At 43.6% G+C, this 17,652-nt stretch overlaps 5 protein-coding genes across 5 annotated transcripts; 3 read left to right on the plus strand and 2 right to left on the minus strand.

Annotated features, from left to right (window-relative positions):
• Positions 1 to 1,041: 1,041 nt before the first annotated feature.
• Positions 1,042 to 2,930, minus strand: O0I10_002859 (uncharacterized protein; the record flags this gene model as incomplete). The annotated part of the gene is made up of 7 exons (XM_058482937.1): positions 1,042 to 1,122; positions 1,187 to 1,427; positions 1,488 to 1,631; positions 1,700 to 1,801; positions 1,864 to 2,149; positions 2,201 to 2,700; positions 2,767 to 2,930. 7 exons carry the CDS (start codon positions 2,928 to 2,930, stop codon positions 1,042 to 1,044), a joined length of 1,518 nt encoding a protein of 505 aa, XP_058346504.1.
• A 1,869-nt stretch (positions 2,931 to 4,799) lies between these two features.
• O0I10_002860 (uncharacterized protein) lies at positions 4,800 to 6,199 on the plus strand (the record flags this gene model as incomplete). The annotated part of the gene is made up of 3 exons (XM_058482938.1): positions 4,800 to 5,208; positions 5,284 to 5,571; positions 5,628 to 6,199. 3 exons carry the CDS (start codon positions 4,800 to 4,802, stop codon positions 6,197 to 6,199), a joined length of 1,269 nt encoding a protein of 422 aa, XP_058346505.1.
• Positions 6,200 to 6,804: 605 nt separating this feature from the next.
• On the plus strand, positions 6,805 to 8,845 carry O0I10_002861 (uncharacterized protein; the record flags this gene model as incomplete). Its single annotated transcript, XM_058482939.1, has 5 exons — positions 6,805 to 7,111; positions 7,176 to 7,395; positions 7,456 to 7,939; positions 8,014 to 8,096; positions 8,161 to 8,845. 5 exons carry the CDS (start codon positions 6,805 to 6,807, stop codon positions 8,843 to 8,845), a joined length of 1,779 nt encoding a protein of 592 aa, XP_058346506.1.
• Positions 8,846 to 9,161: 316 nt separating this feature from the next.
• Positions 9,162 to 10,001, minus strand: O0I10_002862 (uncharacterized protein; the record flags this gene model as incomplete). The annotated part of the gene is made up of 1 exon (XM_058482940.1): positions 9,162 to 10,001. The coding sequence occupies one exon, from the start codon at positions 9,999 to 10,001 to the stop codon at positions 9,162 to 9,164; it is 840 nt and encodes a 279-aa protein (XP_058346507.1).
• Positions 10,002 to 13,232: 3,231 nt separating this feature from the next.
• Positions 13,233 to 17,509, plus strand: O0I10_002863 (uncharacterized protein; the record flags this gene model as incomplete). The annotated part of the gene is made up of 4 exons (XM_058482941.1): positions 13,233 to 13,934; positions 13,995 to 14,102; positions 14,171 to 16,265; positions 16,326 to 17,509. The coding sequence occupies 4 exons, from the start codon at positions 13,233 to 13,235 to the stop codon at positions 17,507 to 17,509; spliced, it is 4,089 nt and encodes a 1,362-aa protein (XP_058346508.1).
• Positions 17,510 to 17,652: the final 143 nt, after the last annotated feature.

Consider the following 17,652-nt stretch of genomic DNA (forward strand, 5'->3'; position numbering starts at 1 on the left):
CGACATAAGAGTAGAGTGTTGCATGAGTAACCAGATGAAACAAGCCCGGCGTGCAAGAGCCATGAGTGACATTTTACCTGAAAGGCTGTAACGACTTTAGTATAAAAAGAAGAGAGTGAGTACTAGGTTAGATACGAACAAATAACGGGTAAAGAGGAAGAGTGAGTGAAAGAAAGTGGAAAAAGCACCTAACGGAGCATCAACCAAAAGGCACACACAACTATTACTTAAAGGCTTCCTCTCTCTCTCTCTCTCTCATCTCTCCTGTTCTCCATTTCCGCCATCCCCCACAATTGATGAGACCCCCCTTCCTTCTTTCCTTCACCCTTGACCTTTCTGGAACAACCGTCATTCAACTAGTCAAATCCACACTTGTATATATATAACGTGCAATCCCCAACCCAAACACCCCACTCTAGACGTTGTTCATGTTGCCCATCTCGTCATTGTTGTATGTGCTGTGTTCATATTACATATATAAAAATCAAAATGGAAAAAAAGGGCTGTTGTGAATGATGAAACGGGCTGTATATACTTTACCTTGGAGGAAAGACGTCGACACACAAAGGATGATGATGCTCTCTCCGAACACCATCATCGATTTTCACGAAAACCGGATGGGGTGGCGCAGCATTAATGCATGATACATTTTGATGAAGCAATGTGCTGGTTGCGCATTCAATCATTGTTTTTTTTTTGTTCATAGGTCAAGTCTTTCTTTAGCTCTAGAGACAACGCGTATCCATGGCGACGTTATACGGTAGCCATATCAACCGTTGTTGCAATGTTACATTACGCAACCGTAATCATCGGAGACAGCCGATGCTGACGATATCGTACGTGGTGGTACCTGAAATGAATACGCCTTACTTCACTTTAAATGCCACATATTTGGATAATGGATACATGGCATGACTATGGGATTTCTTCTTTCATTAAATGTGGGTCTTTTATCAAGGAATGATATGGGAAAGCTTTTGGTTAAAAAGTACATGTGTAGTAGGGTGGTGGTGGGCGACTTGAAAATGTTAAATTAGACGATCAAGCTTGAGTAATTTCCTCGCCGTATTGTGTGTAAATCATTGCCGAGAACGCTTGGAGCTCCTTGATGTATGCAAATGCCTATTGATCCAAATCAGTCATCTACCTTTTCGCACTCACTCACACGCTCCCGCGGTTTGCTTACGTTCAAGTATTCATTGCCAGAAATTGCCAGATGAGCTTGTCGACCGATAGCAGGTAGTAGATTTGCAAGTGTCACTTTTTTGGTTACTTCCACAACCTCATTATCATTGATTTCTTGAATGCGTTGTCCTGAAAGATCCATAGGTCCAGCCCCTGGCAAAAGCGCCTTGGCAAATGCATGATGATCAAAGATTGCAAAGACTTCATCGAGACATGATCCAAGGACAGCTGTAAAATCAGGACTAGGATCGAGAAAGTAGCATGTCAATAAAGATAATACTGGTTTTCTCATTTCCCATTACCTATCAATATAATCCTTTGTTTCATCCAGCAGCTTTTTCAGTTGAAGAGTTGCCTCGTTCTCAGGGTATTTCTCTGCGAACCCTGCTTGCATCAAGAACTCTTGGATTTCCTCATCCGTCTCAGGTAGCATCCATGATCGACAGCTGGAGAAATGGTTAATTACCACCTATGGTACAAGCACATACACACACACACACAAAGTTCAGCCTACCTCACAGGTGAGATGCCATCACGCTCATATTCCACACGTCGTCGCAACTTGCTAATCAGGTTTTCAGCATCTTCATGCGTAAGGATACGTTTCAAAGGTAGGCTATCATATTTGAGAATTTTAGTATGATGCGAACCATGTTGTTGTTTATAAGCGATCCTTACCCGCTGACCACATCCTCTACTGCTTCTTCGACACGTTTTGCGCAAAGTCTCCAACCACGATGAAGCAACCACCAGCTGGCACTAAGGAACATGCGTTCTGTTTGTGGATCAAGGAAACCGCCTTCTGGCTCTTCATCGGCATGTTGTAGTCGAATAGTTGGCTCGCTTCGATTCAACACTGACACGGACCATACATAGGTGAATCTGCCCAGTAAATTAAGCTGAAGATGTGTCAACAAGGTCAAGAGCGTAAGAGAATAAATCGATGTCAATGATCGCGTAAAGCCTAACGTACATTGTCAGCAACAATTTTGATCCCTTATTTCCCATCACTTACTCTTCATCTTGATCTCTTCCCATAACTTGTATTTCTCATCTTTATCCAAGAGACCGGGTGTCACTGGTGATGATCCTCCTTCCGATTGTATCGATGTACCAAGGCTGCCGACAGATGCACCAAGGCTGCTGACGCTCTCATCCAAAGGTTTTTGGGTTGATGCATCCTCTCCCTTTTCTTTTGATTCATCCACGTGCTGGTCTTGCTCTTTGGTAGCTGTTGTACTCTCCTTTTCCTTTTCATTCTCTTCTTCTTCGGTCGCTGTAGTTGTTGTAGATGCAGCAGCAGCTTCGGCAGCAGCTTTGGCAGCTTCGGCTTCAGCGGCAGCTTGTTCTCGTAACCGTTTCTGCTCAAGTCGTTCAGCTTTACGTGCTTCTTGCAATTTGGCCCAGACTGCTTCGATATTCATCTCGTTCAAAATCTGATCGCCCAGTGTTGGTAACAAGGAGAGTACTGTAAATACGCAGTCGTTTTGGTTTTGCTGAAAGCGTCGTTTGAGACTAATTGGTAGGTTAGCCCATATAGCTCCTCCATGGCAACCACAACCACCACTACCACCCACTTACTTTTCCTTTGCCACACGCTCTGTCATTGTCTTTTCTTGGAAATCGCGTAGCTTTTCTGTCGCATAACGACCGAGCAGATAACTGCCACCACCAATAGCAGCAGTGACCATTAGGCCTTTTCGGTGTCGCTTTGCATAATCTTTAAGAGACTGAAGGAATGGCATTATGGAGTACAAAAGAAAGAGCAGAATGCAAAATAGTAAGCTGGTATCTTTTTTGTGGTACCCCACAATTTGGTATTTCATATGACAAATCCCCTCCATTAGCCCGCTACCTTTCCATTGACTTGACTACCCATTCATTCTTCTCGTTACCTAGTTACAGTGCTTCTTGTTTATAATTTAGTGCGGTCCCATCCATTACCTTAGCATTACGAACAACCTGAACAGCTTAAATGCAATACCCCTCCCACACACACACTTGGTACGATGTAAATATGAATGACTCTAGAAAGAATAAAGTGGAATAAGACTACTTCTATTATCTGCTCGCTTCCATCCTATACATCATGCGTACTCCGCAAGAAATCCTTGACAAAACGCATACAATTCGTGACATCTTTTATGATGCCAATGGCACGTGAAAATGGATTTATCATACAAATTGGATCTGATGTGCAATATTGACAAATACAATCATCAAAGAGAAGACCTTTTGCATGATAACTCTAAATGGCATGTAAGGGATTCCTTAAGCCGATGTAACCTAAGCTATCTAGATTGGTAAAAGTGCTTGTGGTAACCTTCTTCTTTTCAATACTGCATTGGTCGATCAGGTGTGCACTACGTTTATCGATGAACATGGCAACGACTTCCAGCTTTCTGAATACAAACATCCTCGGGCAACGTCATCTTAAAGTACAACAAATGATCTGTGATAGCAATTGATGTCATTGTTTGGTTATGGATATTTACATAGCGTCTCTTTCATATCCTAATTTATGCATTACATCAAGGCTCTCTAGGTTTATCGCTGGTGAAGATGTCCCAACAAACATCACATCGTCACACTTTTTGTGATCATAGGAATAATGCCTACAGCCGCCACGCACATAAAAGATGTTGTCAACCATCATTGTGCTCCTTCACGTCTCGTTTTTTCATCATATCACTTTTTGATTTGCTGACACGGCCAGGTTGCCATGTGCGATCCGGAAAAGGCAAGTCGTAGTTGCCTAGCAACTTACAACCGGGAGAGCCCACTCTTCTTTGCGGCATGCCAAAGCATATGATTCGAGCTCAAAGATCATGCTCACTGCTTGATGAAAGGGCAACAGAGCAAATAGGTTGGTGTGGGTGAATGGCTACCATGCAAGGTCATGTGAAAGCGTTCTTTTCTAAAAATACGTCGTCTATTGAATCCAAAGCACAAAAATAGGAAACGGTTCTTTATTTCGATGAGTCGAGTAGTGGGCTATGGCGTGTCAATAAGAAATGGATGCATGCATGCATGAGGGTATTTCTATGTGCTGCATGAATATAAGCTTGCATCGATCAGCGCGAGGAAGGTTTGGAGGGAGGGAGGGAGGAGGGAGGGAGGAGGGAGGTAGACGCCATAAGGCTGGTTTCCCGCTTTTCTTCTTCACAATAACCCAGTATCATCATCATCGTCATCATCGACTCTTTCCATACTTCACCACATGGATGCAGGCAGCAGCTTGATGGTGTCGTCAAAGCACCATCCGTGACCTTGTTGGGCGATACATCCACTTGTGGACAAGATTCCTTTCAGATACACCACGACGTCGTTATGCTTACTTGAGGCGTTGTCGACCTTATTTAAGTGGTCTTGCCATTCGGCTGGCAACACTCATTGTCAGTATTGGTGTGCTCGTGGACTTGGTCTCCGGATGCAGTATACCCAGGCATGCCTCGTGCTGAAGACTTTACCCGATAACATTCGATTAATAATTGACCCGAGGAGCTTCGGGAGGGAGGGAGGTAGACGCCACAAGGCTGGTTTCCCGCTTTTCTTCTTCTTCCCATGTAGTATCATCATCATCGTCATCATCGACTCTTTCCATACTTCACCACATGGATGCAGGCAGCAGCAAAAGTGATATCGTCAAAGCACCATCCGTGACCTTGTTAGGTGATACATCCACTTGTGGACAAGATTCCTTTCAAGATACACCACGACGTCGTTATGCTTACTTGAGGCGTTGTCGACCTTATTTAAGTGGTCTTGCCATTCGACTGGCAACACTCATTGTCATTATTGGTGTGCTCATTGGACTTGGTCTCGGATTGCAGTATACCGAAGGCATGCCTCGTGCTGAAGACTTTACCCATTTAACGTTCGATTGGCAAATTGACCCGAGGAGCTTCCTTTCACCTTTCAACACGACGTTTGGGTCATACAACGTGCTTTTGGATGGTCACTCTCACTCAACATACAGCGATGGAAAAATGAATGTGGAGCAATTATTGGATTGGCATTTGGGTAAATAAGATAATGAATGAATGATTGATGCATGCATGCATGCATGACTTGATCTAAGACAAAGAAAATACATAGCCAATGGATACAATGCCGTCATTGTTACGGATCACAATACCATCAAAGGAGGATTGGCGGCCGAGGAGTTAGCATTGAATGATGAACGCTACAAGGATCGCATTGTCGTTATCCCTGGGATCGAGTATACGTGTTGCAGAATCCACATGAATCTCATCAACATCAACGAATCCGTTCCTATTGGGCCACCTGTTCCATCCGATGAACAATTGCAAGATGTCATTCGCCGTGTCCATGAACTAGGAGGATTGGTCATTGTTAATCACATCCCTTGGAGCAATGCTACACGTAAGTAAAGCGTATACGTTCAATGAATGATGTCGATTTATTTATCACTTTTTTAGAGGGCTATTATGAGGAAGCACGACTCCCTAATCATCCATCGGTGGAGGATCTTATCAGCTGGGGCGTGGATGGATTTGAAGTTGTTCATGGCAGCACATTTGATTATTCGACCTATCAAGCAGCAGTGGCTCACAACCTTATTCAGATGGTGGGTACCGATGTCCATCATCCTTCCATGGGCGCAAACACATGGTTGACTGTACAAGCTGCCAATTTCACGCGTCAAGGGGTCATGGATGCTATCATAGCGCACAAGACTTCGTTCCTCATGGATCCAGCAGGCACACGACCCATCGCCTATCCTGATTCGAATCCCAAATACGACATGCTCATGCCATTGACAGGCCTAGGTCCTTACTTTAACATGTTTTATACCGACAACAAGGGCATGTACAGTTTTCAAGGCACATTCTGCCATCCAGAAAAGCTTGATGTACACGGAAATATCATTGGATGGTTCATCTTTTGGCTCTTTATCATGATGCTAGTTTACGAATTGGTCAGAACGGCGCTTATTTATGGATCAGCGTGGATAATGCAAAGAATAAAGCATCGGCACTCTGCATCTTAAATGATGACATGATGATGATGGATATGTGAATGCGTTGTAGTTGCATATGCATAGTGGGAGAGAAGAACAGCAGTAGATGCTCTCTGGTTGTTTCCAAAATCCGGCAACTAGTATTATCATGAAAACCTGCTATCATTATTGTCAACCCTGCATATGCTCTTATTGTTTGGTCTGTGTCTTAAAGAGATTCAATCAGCTTATTATTCTACTACTACTATTACAGCTTTTATATATAATATCACCTTGGCGCATTCCCAACAGCTTCTTATAAAAGGGATGGATCGGATTTTGATATATAGGAATGTTATCCGCCGATCCTATCTTGAATGATGAACACACCACCACCACCGCCACACACCACCTTAGATACCACACCAGATCGCAATCCGTGGATTCGCTCTTTTTGTAAAACCGCCGTCAAGAGACTGCAGTTGCTAACCTCCCAATCGGCTGTGACCACAAGAGTATCCCCCTCTACTACTACAAGTAGCTGCACTACTACCTATGATACAAAAGACCAATACAGGGCAACAACAAAAGATATACGTGCAACCTATTCAGCATATGAATTATCTTCAGCAGCAGAGGCGACAAGTGACTTTCATATGCCTATTTCTTCATCAACCACTACATCAGGATTAAGTGATGCCTTACGACGACTCACATCTACCACGTCTATCAGTCGAGGCCTTGCAGCGCTGTCCTCGGAGAAATCCTGTGGCAAGCACTTGTGGTTATCCAAATTCAACAAGAAGCAAATCAATGTGTTCCTTAAAACGCCCCATGTTGTTGCAGGCAGTGTGATGTCAGGGACAGTAGCAATCGATATGACCTTGTGTAATACATTTGACGTGCTTAATCCCCATACGCTACCACTCAAAAGCCTCGTTCTTGAGCTTCATGGCATCGAACGTATGTTATAGTACACAAATTCACACTCTTCTTAAGTCACTCATTACGATCCCTTTTTGAATAGGCATTGCTGAATCAGGTCCATTTGGATTAGGCACCCATCATCATCCATTTTTGAAGCAATGTGTCTTATCCCTTGATCATGAGCAGCTGCTATCGGTATATCAACAAGGAATCAAGCGTGGTATTAATAAGCTGGTTGTATCCTTTTCTTTTCAATTGCCAGAGGATCTTGAAAGTAGTCATCGTAATCGAAAGGCAGCTGTGCATTATTCACTTCGAGGGTAAGGGCATTATACATAACAACCAGTAGACAATGGTATAAACTCAAAATGTATTGAAAGTGTACTAGACGTAAATTGCTGTCAAGAGGAGGAGGACAAGATTGTTGAGTTTGAAGAGCCAGTGCGGGTTTATGCAAATCAACGCGCTATTTCAAATGCGCTTCTTTACCTTCCGGTGCATGAAACATTTTGTGCCTGTCGCTCTTCTTCCTCCACCAGACACGATCCACCACCACGATGCTCTTCTTCTTCTTCTTCCTGCATCAAGATCGATCTTGAACTCTCTCGAAGCATTTGGAGTAATTGCGCTCCCATCTACACTTGCGTCACCATTGCCAATGGCTCATGTCAGAAGATATTGGATATCACGCTTGAACTCTTACGCTACCAGCAAACTTTTACGTATGATGATGATGAGCCCGATCGACGTTTGGCTGCTTCCAGTTCGACTATCGTTGCACGATCTTCTGCCGAGAAGCTTGGATTGATGCTACCCTTGGAACCTGGTACAAAGGATCAAGCCATCATGGTCATTCAACCACCTGTAAGTCGAATAGTGACATATATGACGCCTGCAACAGCATATTGATCAAAGCTTATTGTTGATGGCCTTTCTAGAGAGGACAATGTTCAATACAAAACAGCAAGCTCATACACATTTCATATGCACTTCGATTGTCGATTGTATCAGCAAACATAAGGTATGATTGTATCAACATCTTGCTGTTGCATGAGAGCGTATTAAGGATTGACATTGAATGATAGGAAAGAGCACGTGATCCAAGTACCCATCACCCTTATCCACTCTATTTCACTTGATCCTCCACCAAATCAGGAAGATGCTTTGAGAATTGATACGTCTGATGCAAAATACGATGCATGCCGTCAAATGCTGGTGGATATTTTTCGACAAACGCCTGCGATTGAAGATGATGATGATGATGATGACGACGTTGGCGAATTGGATTTTGCTTTCAAGGGCTCAGCAACACGACGCATGACTACTACTACTACATCCATCTATCACAACAATCATATCAGCACTACTAGTGGTCAACAAGCTTATCAACAACCGAGGGTGCGTCACGGTTCTGTATGGTCTCCCAAACAATTTGGAAAGCGACCTGGTTGCTTAGGAAATGCCGGTTTGGATATCCGTCGCAAGCTCAATGTTGCCACAGCACGTGAAGCATGGCATGGATACGCAGCAGAACATTACTACTTTCCATCTTGTAATACTGGAGGTGGTGGAGGAGGAGGAACTTCCGAAACAAGCCCAATTACCCCTGTGGATGAACGACGAAGGATGCTACCATTATCATACTTTGAGTTGGATGGCAACAATGCATCTGTCAGATCAAGTGATGGTAACGATCGCAAGATACTTGCATTACTAGAAAATCAACTCGCATGTGACCTTCCACCGCCATCCATTGTACACACGTTTTAGAGCCAACACTAAAATAAAAGCATTCTCCTCTTTTGTACAATACGATAACAGTGACAATGAATTACACCACCCCTCCTTCCTTAATGACAAGAACTGCAACATTGCATGTTTCATTGTAGTAGTAACGCACGGCGTGAATGACTTTTATTTCGTGTGTGTTATTCAAAGATGCTTTGTCGGATGCTTGGTGTGTGGTGGTATGAAGAAGAATAGTAAAAAGAAGGGGATTGTTGTTGACAAGGTCCACTTGTAAGATGTTTGGATTGATTATACAGGGGGAAATGTTGAATGCAAATTAGGATAGAATTGCATGGTTTTATACCAATGCTTGGGCATGGAAAAGAGCCATACGTTGTTGTTCATCCTCACCCTCATGTTGTTGTTTATCGGATGATGATGCTACTACGACTACTTGATAGGCTTGTTCCTGCTCGTCAACAAGTCGAATGGATCCCTCTTTTGGTTCTTGAATGGCCTTTTCATAATAGGCAGCCAAAGCAGCTGTGAGCACCAATGCAAAGTCCAAGATGAGGATAAAGATCATGGCATATTTAAGATAGTGCACACCATTGACGATAGCACAAAGATGTCGGGCATATTGACTACTACTCCGATCGAACAAGCACATATCTTGTGTCTGCGGGGACAAGAACCGATAGAGTCGTGGTACCAAAGGGATATCGTGGCTGATGACTGACAAAGTTTTCAGATCAAAAAGGATGCTGAATACCCAACTGATAGCAAGACCCGCTGGCATAAGCAACTGACAGAGTAATTGCTCTATGCTGAGCACCACCTTAGTAGTAGTAGTAGTAGCTTGAGCGGCTTTGTTGTTGTTATTATGGTTGACCAACAAGAACAATGGACAAAATATAGAAGCTTGCGCTGCCACAAGGGTGGAAATAAGTCGTCGGTCTTGAATCATTTGGATCATGATGCTTGTTGTTGTTGCTGTTGTCGTGTCGTCAGTATGAAATGAGGCTTGTTGAATAGGGGCAGCATGGTGATAGCGGTTGGAGAATAAAGAAGAAAGGGATTGGGTATTGGTGCTGTAAATGCAGAGGCTGGCGGATGTAATGATAATAGCAAGAGCAAGGACTAAGGAGCGAATGCAATACAAATAGCAATTGGTTCTTTGTGCCAATGAAGTTGTCATTGTGTGTGCGTGGGTGGGTACTTTTTACAAGGAAAGAAGGGGAAGACAAAGAGAGATTGGAAGAAGAAGAACGGTTTGCAATGCTTTTTCATCCCCTTTTTCTGTGAATGCGTATGTGTGTGTGACGCGGAGCAACATGAGATGCCGCCTTGATGCCGTCTTTAAAGCATGAATGTCATAATGCATTTGCACTCCTTCCTCCGTTCTCAATGGCTGATGCTATATTTGATTACCATGGCAGCTGCTACCGCTGCTTCTATCGGTATTCTGTATTCAGGGCATTAAGCATGTATGCACAACTACACCATTCCACATTCTGTTAGCATGTACCGTGTTCTCGGTGACGGCTCGTGAGAACGGGATAACAGGTTGCACTAACCCTGAATCATAATATTTTTTTGTTTTCTTCTACCGATAGCATAAAACTCAACAAGGTACAATAGTTTTCCCAAGGCTTTTGCTGTTGAAATCATTAAAAGGTGCATGCCCTCCTCTTGTATGTTTGGCATGCCTTGGTTCAGGGGTAGCACACCTACACACACGCAAAGATGAGAGAATACGGCAACCCGGTATTTTCCTTTATGATATTGGGTACAAGTGGTTGACGTAGAAAAAGTCATGGAATGAGAATATTCAAAGTTTAGTTACATATGGAAGCTGAATGTTGGACTGAGCGGCAACAAATGTCCGCATCGAGAATATTGAGAATGAAAAAGATCACGCTGAGCAAAAAAACACTGAACATGATTGATGTTATTTATAGTCCCATTATGGGATGATGAAACCACTTTGTCCCAAATACGAGATGAAATAGGTAACTGTGTAGCATGCTCAATCACCACTCCTATAACGGCGACAAGTTATCCGGGTCAACTTTATCCTTTTCTGATACAAGTGGGGACTCAATTAAGTTTTGCTATGCAAAAGGTTACGCACATGGCGTATGTTGTACAAGCTTATTCACGAGGCGATGACGGTGCTTCGTTTTCATCTGTGGCACGGCTGACCATCCTTTGAAAGGCAGCATCTTTCATCTTCTCTTCTTCTTGCCCGATGGCTGTGCTGCAATACTTTCTATTTTCTGCATCCAACAGGTAACAGCAAACCACTACCACTATAATTTGATGCATCATCTTATTTACTATTCTTGATGGGCGGGCCCCTGACATGCGTGATGATGATGACCACTAATAATAACGCAAATTGGTAATCAATTGCCTCATCAACAACATAGGTCTCAAAAAAAGAAAAGTAGCGTATGTAGTTTTCATAACGCCTGGTTCACGAAGGTTTTTCTCGATGATACAATATGAACCCATTTGAGTGAACAAGGTCCGCGATAGGTTATGGTGGCTTCTTCCTAAGTTATTAAGATAACGAGTGCTCACAACAGGCAACGTTCATAGCTTTTTATTGGTACACATGGTGGCATTACTTGACAAAGAATGATATCAGCAACTTTGAATGTACCTGCCGGCAAAGGATGAGAACTCCGAGCAAGCCTTACAACTTTTTTTTTCGCATACAGCGATTTTGGCTAAACGACATGACAGGATGAAAGCGATAACACCTTTATTTGGATACCAGGCTTCTGTATGGTATTGGTGAAATCACTTTTGCTATATAGCATTTGTCCTCACGTGGGAAGCTATACACGTGGGTTATTACGCATCGTTGCCAGGGCAACCTTTGTAAAATGCATCATAAAGATGTAGCAACATCAAAAGAATGAGCATGTTAAGCGTGTACAACATCACGATGAAGGCAAGAATAAACAATAAAAGGGAGTTATCTACAACTATGAGACCGAAGTGAGACTTAATTTGAGACCAGCTCAGTCCTGGCGAAGATTTGAGCACTTCTTAGCTTGGTTAGATGAGTTACAGCATTTATTGATGCCTTGTAATGATGCTACCCATTATCAAAAAACTGACCCTACGTATAAAGAGACATTTTTATCACTCAAAAGGGGATGCTAGTAACGAGCCTTGGTGTTGACTTTATCCGTTACATCACGTGCATGGGTCGAGTCACTCCAGTTGGGACAAATGCCCTCCATTTCAAGTGTTACTGGTGACTTCCTCCTCTTTGTTGTAGCACTTGTACACAACACGACAGTAAAGCTTTGCTTCTATTCCTCAGCAACACTCATTCCTTGTCTTTTGCAGTCAGCATCTGTCTCGGGTATGCGTCATCACTATGGACAGCTTAATTCGCTCATCGATGCTTTGTTCTTGTTTCCACCTCTTCTTCAACACAGCCAGTTTCAACTCGTGTTTTTGACCATAACCCACACCTATTCAAGAAAACGATTCTTCAAAGGTCGTCGTCACAGCTCGCAAGAGTTCTTGGTGTTGATCTTAATCATATTGACAAGTTCCAGGTACCAACAAGGGCATCGTATGCAAGCATACTATCAACAAACCAAAGGTTTTTACAAACTTGCTTAGGTGCTCCCTGGCATGGTTTCCTCTATATCTTATCTTGATGCTGTTTGATGGTGCAAGCAACGCTATTTTTGGTGTATCCCAATGGATGGTGGTAGCAAACCTTGGCGACTATAAGGTAGGTTTGGATGATGGTCCTTTCGGATATGCTCAATCAAGGAGGATTGTGCTTTGGTATGCAGCGAATAATTTGGGCGAGGCAATCTGGGTATGGTAAGGTAGTTGTTGGAGGTGAACACGATTGTAGATATTGCGCATTGTAATTTCCTTCGAGGTATTAGTGTAGTCTTATTGTCTATGAAATAAATTGCTCAGTACAAAGCTGTACAAGGATGATAATCTACGCACTGCCATGGGATCCATGTGGGTACGTCTTGACGAGGTCACGCTTTGTTGCATTGCATAATAATCATCCCATCCATACCCCATCCTCGTTATTCATTCTACGTTTATTATCATAGGTTGTCGAGTAAATCATTAATAGCCTCATTGGAGAATCGAGGATGTAGCTGATACTTGTGGATTATTTCTAGCTATTTAGTTGGGTACATAGAATGAGCGTCTTGAGTCATGGGGCTAACATTTGCCAATTGGCGGGAGATAATGTCACGTGTAGATGATATCAATGGCTTGATCCTATCAGTGCAAGCTCCTCCTTTCTTACCCGTATTCAAACGCTTACTCTACACCCTCACTGTCACATTCCTCGATTCAAACGTAAGATCGACAACCTCACAACCACATTGCTGTCACAAAGCGATTCACATTCAATTACTACTGTAGAATGGGTGTCAAGGGCCTCCACGCATACCTGCGTAAGCATGGCCGATTACAGGCAGGCAAAGACATTCCGAAAGAGCTTCATTCCTACCAGCCTGGCGTGCTCTACATCGACGTGTGTTGCGAGTTCTTTGACCTGTTGAATCCTCTCTCTGAGAAGTTGTTCCATGCTGCCAACAAAGGACAAGATATTGACAACAGCGTTGATGCTATCAAGAGCCTTGACATTGTCAAAGATCTGGCTGATGGCATATTGAAGAGAGTGCGTACCCTTAAGGATCAAGCGGGCCTCAAGCGGATATGTCTCGTGTTCGATGGTGACAAGTTAAAAGCGAAGGCCAATACACACGCCGCACGATCACACGCAAGAAACAAGGCATTTCAGAGAGCACGTCGTTTGGTGCGAAGAGGCTTGAAGACCGAGCGCCAGAGACAGAAGTTCCAGAAGTTGACACGTGCATGGGTGACGTTTACCAAGGCGATGAAGTTGGCAGTTGTGGAATACCTTGGAAAGGAAGAACTGGTCAAGCTGTATGATCCAATAAGCAGCGATTCTGAACAAGGCATCTTCATGCATCAAGCACCATTTGAAGCCGATTCGGAGATTGTGTTCTTATGCAATCAGTTTCAGCACGATGGCAGAGGAGGAGCAATCATGTCTGCAGATGGCGACCTTTTTGCATACGGTGGCAATATTGACACACCAGTAAGTTTATCAATCATTCATATATAATCATGACCCCAGAACTAATTTTGTCATTATTAGCATGTGATTAAGATGAACTGGGAGACCTTGAAAGGCACCATCACCAACAAGCGCGCCATACTCAGCACTTTGAATTACCGCACAGACACTGAAGACGCACTCAAAATGGTATGTATAATCACATTCATTTTACATGTACTCTTTTGCCTTTTACTCACAGTATCAATTGGCTATAGGGTCAAGTGTGGTTTTCAGTACTAGCGGCTACATGTGGCAATGATTATGCACCCAATCTGCCCCAACGTTCGTTCATTTCTATATCAAAGGCAATGGATGATTTGAAGAATTTCGATGGATCCGCTGATCAGCTGTTGGAGCTCGTGCTTGCCAAACTGAATGCTCCTGAATCATTCGCCTTGCGTTTTAAGGTGGCGTTGCACCAATACTGCCACCCATTGGTAACCAATTTCGATGCTGCTTCGCCAAACAAACAACAACGCAGTCGTTTGATACCGTTCATGCCTGACGATTCGATATTGCCTCTTGTGGATGGTGTCCACGATGTGATCATTCCAAATGATGCGCGACAAGATGGTTCTCGATACAGAGTTTTCAACAATGATTCATTTGATGGTATCAATGTCGCTGAAGAGCAACATTCAACACCTGTCGTCCAGCCCAGCTCATCAAACAAGAAATCGACTTCGAAGGTTAAGGAAGGATCGCGCTTTGTTGCCACCATGGAAGCGGGATTACATTCATCCGTACTCAGTGCTGCCGTGGCGCGGCAAAAGGGTGATGGTGACAACAGGGATCGTCTTGCTATCCATGAAGCTGATGTGCTGGTAGCATCTCTTCGCCAATTGGTACACGATGTGTCTTACCAAAGATATGTTGCACTACACATCACAAATATTGCGATTCGCCTGGCATACAAGCACCTTGATCACGACATCGCTGAGACATTTTTTGAGCTTTTTTTCCTGACAAAAAAAGCTGAACAAGCAAAGATATGGAAGTACATCCTTTGCTGTGGCTCCGATTATCTGCCAGAAAGAAGAGGCGCAACTCAAGCGGTGAAGGAAAAGTACCAGCATGCTCAGTACAAGGAAGAAACTGATCTTTTGGATCAACGAGGCAATCTGCGGGATGGATTTGACATTGGCGTTTTTAAGGCGTATGATTCGGATCTTTCTTTCATTCAACTATCGCACTTGATGGAGGGCAATGTGATCTTGAGAAACGTTTTGTTGACAGCACGCAAAATGTATTTCAACGGACATCATGATCCAAAGATCCCAGCGAGCACACATCTTGTACACATGAACAACCAAATCGGTGTGGATCTCAGTACCAATTTTCGCCTGAATATCGTACTGCATTTCAAGCAACGCTATTTGCAATATCTCACCTGGCGTTTGAAGCAAGAGTCGCGCATTCCTCAAGGTTGGCCTCAGCATGATTCCTTCCTTGATGCATTGTATTCTGAGATCGACAAGCGACTTGAGAAAGCAGACTTATCATCAGCAAAACTTGGTTCAGCTTTTGATGGCGTTCATTTATCAGCAAATGTCACGAAACAAGTTGTACAATTTGTCAACAACACGGTGAAGCAAATTGTTGCTACCAAGGCGCCATTCACTCCACAGCTGTTTGAACTCTATCTATGTCGTCGATGCACCACTCCTCAAGATTGGCCTACGTCAGCAAACTTCTTGAAGTACATATTCTTTAAGATTTGGGGTGTGCCGTTTGATGAAAGAATCCAAGATGACGAAGACGATGAGCCGTATGACCAGATTCAACAAGAAATCGCTAAGCTGCCACCTGCCATCCGTACTTCCATCATGCGTTTCATTGATAAGGAGAAGGCTGTCAAGGCAGGAAAATCATCAATTGCGGATCTGGATCTTGGCGACTGTATAGGTGTGAAGCAAGAGCGGGCGTCAATCCCCAAAAAAAGAAAAAGACAAGAAGCATTTGACGAGGAGGATGATGGTGATGATTACTATGCTCAGCTTGCCGATGAAGATGAGGATGATGAGGACGAGGAGGATATCGGAGATTCGTTCTTTGCTGGAAAGCCATCACGTGCCAAAGCTGCCCCACTTGTATCCATCTTGATGAATATCCTCGAGACATATCCAGATGCAATGAGCTTTTCAATATGCCCTGTGCAACCTTGTCATACTATATCGATTCCAATCAGCAACACGTTTGCGGACACATTCCTTGACCATCTTGATCATTTTGCTCGTCATCACATGGATACTATGAAGAAAACAAGAAGCAACAGCAAAGACACCAAAGAACAAGGCCGACTTGATGCCGGTAAGGCAATTGGTCATTTTTACACAACCACGTGGTTATTAATTCATTATGTACCATTAGCAATAAAAGATTCATACGATGCGATCAAGAGGCTCAAGGTTGAAGGAAAGAGGAGAGACCCTTTCGATGTCATCTTCGATATCAAGTTCAGTGCATATGTCTCGAACAAGAACGGGAGTATTATGCGGCGTACACGTCACCATGCACGCACATTGAAGGAACGACGGCCTGGATACAAGTCGCCGAGATATGAAGCAAAAGGCATATTCCGCACAGATGGCATCAGACTACAAGCTCTTTATACGGACTGGAAGCGACGACGACGAGAAGGCTGCTATGCAAAGTACTTGACAGAGATACGACGCACAATTCCAGAGAAACTAGCCCAGCATTGGAATGAAGATCTTGATACCGGGGCTATCAACATGCTCAACAACTACGCTGGTACCATTGGCCTTGATTTTGGTGAAGTTTGCAGTGTGGCAAGCGTATTCCATCCATCTGATTCAATGTCCAAGAGCTCACAGCTTATCATCAAGAGAGGTTTTCTATACGGCAACAACATTCCCAACCGCAACTGGCTTTTGAACAGAAAAGCTGCCAATGACATCGAGGTTTTGGAATGCAAGCTCAGTGTCGGGTCTACAAGAAAGGATCTACAATCTTATATGGTGTATATCAAGGCACTGCGAGATGAAGAAATCGGCAATCAACTTTTTGATTTCTACTCGAGTACATCAGTTCGCCGCAAGGATTGGGATACTGCTATGAGCCAACGATCGCGTCTCGACACTGCTTGTGGATTGATCATGAATCAGCATAAAAAGACTGTTACCGAAGCAGATGCCAGGAAGCCTGTACTATTTGGATTTGGATTGGATGGCATGCGGCAGAAAGCAAGGAAAGGTGCAATGGCATCCAAAGACAACAAGTTGGCAAACCGTTTGCATGCACGCATACTTCAAGGAGGTTTTCATCATTGCACGCGTGTCTGCGAGTATAATACGACAAAAATGTGCTGCCATTGTGTAAAGAGTGGGAATCCTTCTGTTACTCGATATTTGCAACGTCCTAGCCCAATCGGCCAACAAACATCATTCAGAGTCCTTTATTGTTCACGCTGCCGTCGTGTCACGCACCGCGATGGCAATGCTGGTGATAATCAAGCCACCATTTTACGAACCATGCTTGCAACACAAAAGCGACCAGCATGTTTTATACCACCATCTCGCCGACTCATTTGATCCAGCTTGACCACTGGATGGGGATTTACTCCCGTTTTCTCAGTGTAAGTGAAACAGCCCCCATTCAAGCATTGTAATCTGAGTCCTAATTACGATGAGTTTACAGTAAAGATAAAAGCCATGAACAACCAGGGTAGTAAAAG

This window comes from Lichtheimia ornata (genome assembly GCF_029851405.1).
Source record: "Lichtheimia ornata isolate CBS 291.66 chromosome Unknown scaffold00008, whole genome shotgun sequence".
Classification (NCBI taxonomy): Eukaryota; Fungi; Mucoromycota; class Mucoromycetes; order Mucorales; family Lichtheimiaceae; genus Lichtheimia; species Lichtheimia ornata.